Source organism: Gastrolobium bilobum, unplaced genomic scaffold (genome assembly GCF_033153095.1).
Source record: "Gastrolobium bilobum isolate Gb01-03AN ecotype WA unplaced genomic scaffold, APGP_CSIRO_Gbil_v1 utg5188, whole genome shotgun sequence".
In the NCBI taxonomy this organism is placed as follows: Eukaryota; Viridiplantae; Streptophyta; class Magnoliopsida; order Fabales; family Fabaceae; genus Gastrolobium; species Gastrolobium bilobum.
Window position 1 is genome coordinate 1,180,818 of NW_026899969.1, and position 1,905 is coordinate 1,182,722.

Below are 1,905 nucleotides of genomic sequence, written 5' to 3' on the forward strand. Positions count from 1 at the left end.
TTTCTGGGTGGTTTCTCTTTCAGGTTAGGTTTCTGTAATCCTCTTGATGCAGAACTCTGGGGTATCCTCAAAGGTTTAGAGCTGGCCTGGGGTACTGGTGCTAGGAGAGTGGAGTTGGAATGTGACTCAGAAATTGCTCTTAGCACTATCCAAGAAGGGAGCAACAATCACAGAAACTCTCAGGTTGTTTCCCGTATTCACAAATGGCTTGCTGAAGATTGGGATGTTCGTTGGGTCCACACCTTTCGAGAAAATAACAGATGTGCTCACTGGTTTGCTTCTAGGCATTTTGAGGATGATAATAATCTTATTGTTTATCATTCTCCTCCTTCTCCTTTGTTAGAGCTCCTTCTTCAGGATGCTTCTGTAGATCTTTTAAGTTCTCGCGTCGTGTAATTTTTGTTTTGTTCGGGGCTTTTGCCCCTCTTTATTACAAAAAAAAAAAAAAAAAAATTCTCTTCAACCAAATGCTCCCTAAGTGTTATGTTATTTACATATCATATTAATTTTTAAATTTTTTGGTTCAAGAAAAAGAGAGTTATTATTAGAGAAGCTTATAAAAATGATGTAATAAAAATAATATATGAATTTCAATATTTAACTTAAACTGATCATTCTTAAGATAACCTCCAAAAAAAATATATATGTATATAAATTCTTAAGATTCGAGCAAAGCTGTTTTCACTTTGTTGTCCAGTAGTTAGCACTAATACTCAAAGACTAAAAGTAGATGAAGGTTGAGATGTGACAATTATGAATCACCGGCCAATAAAATCTATTTCCAAACAAGTTTGAAACTTTTGAGTTTTGTCCATGTTTGTTATAAGAACTATATCATCAGACGTCCATAGGTCTATGGGTATTAATGGTACGTACTCTCCTTCACACTATAAATACACGTCCTTGCCAAGATTTGTAATCACAAGCAAAGCAAGTGTTTTCAGTTTCAGCTCTATTATTTTCTCTCTTTGTGCAAAGATATGGGGAAATTACAAAAGTATGTTGGAATGCTTGCTGGGATATTTGTATTGGCGATTGGAATAGCGGAATGCCACCGAAAAATTAAAGATGATGAATTTCTTGACGGCTTTGGAGGAGGTGGCATGGGTGCTGGTGGTGGTGGAGGTTTTGGTGGGGGTGCTGGTGCTGGTGGAGGTATAGGAGGAGGCGCAGGCGGTGGTGTAGGAGGTGGAGCTGGTGGTGGCTTTGGAGGTGGTGCAGGTGGGGGAATTGGAGGTGGGCAAGGCGGTGGAGTAGGGGGAGGAATGGGTGGTGGTGGAGGCGCAGGTGGAGGTGCTGGTGGAGGCTTTGGAGGTGGTGGTGGTGGCGGCTTTGGAGGTGGTGCAGGGGGAGGTGCTGGTGGTGGATTTGGAGGTGGTGCAGGTGGGGGCGCTGGCGCTGGCGCTGGCATTGGCGGCGGTGCTGGTGGCGGAGCTGGTGGAGGGGCTGGCGGCGGCTTTGGTGGTGGTGGATTTTGAATTTAAAAATTCTTATACTGTCATGCAAGTGTAATGCTCATATTCATGTCATGGTGGAAATTAAAGTACGTAATGAAGATTAATGAAATAAATGACAGGTTCTCTGTCATAATCTTCTCCTTTGGCTTACGACCTTATCAGCACTTGATAAAGCAGTGTATAAGCTGGCATTGATCTGGTTTTATACCAATCAACTTACACAAAATAAACCAAAAATAAAATTAAAAACGGCACGTGGCACTTTTAAACTGGACATGAAATTTGAATCAGTTCTTTAACAACTTGGATTCTATCCATGATTATGCATACGTAAATGGATACATTCCGCAATTTCAATTTCAAAATTAATCAATATATTTTTTCATCAACATATGATTAATTTTTCACAAGTTCTCTTCCACTTTAAATATTCTTTCCATATATATTA

At 40.2% G+C, this 1,905-nt stretch overlaps 1 protein-coding gene across 1 annotated transcript; it reads left to right on the top strand.

The window, feature by feature from the left end:
- Nucleotides 1–980: 980 nt before the first annotated feature.
- On the top strand, nucleotides 981–1,478 carry LOC133294497 (glycine-rich cell wall structural protein-like). Its single transcript, XM_061493178.1, has one exon. It carries the CDS (start codon nucleotides 981–983, stop codon nucleotides 1,476–1,478), a length of 498 nt encoding a protein of 165 aa, XP_061349162.1.
- Nucleotides 1,479–1,905: the final 427 nt, after the last annotated feature.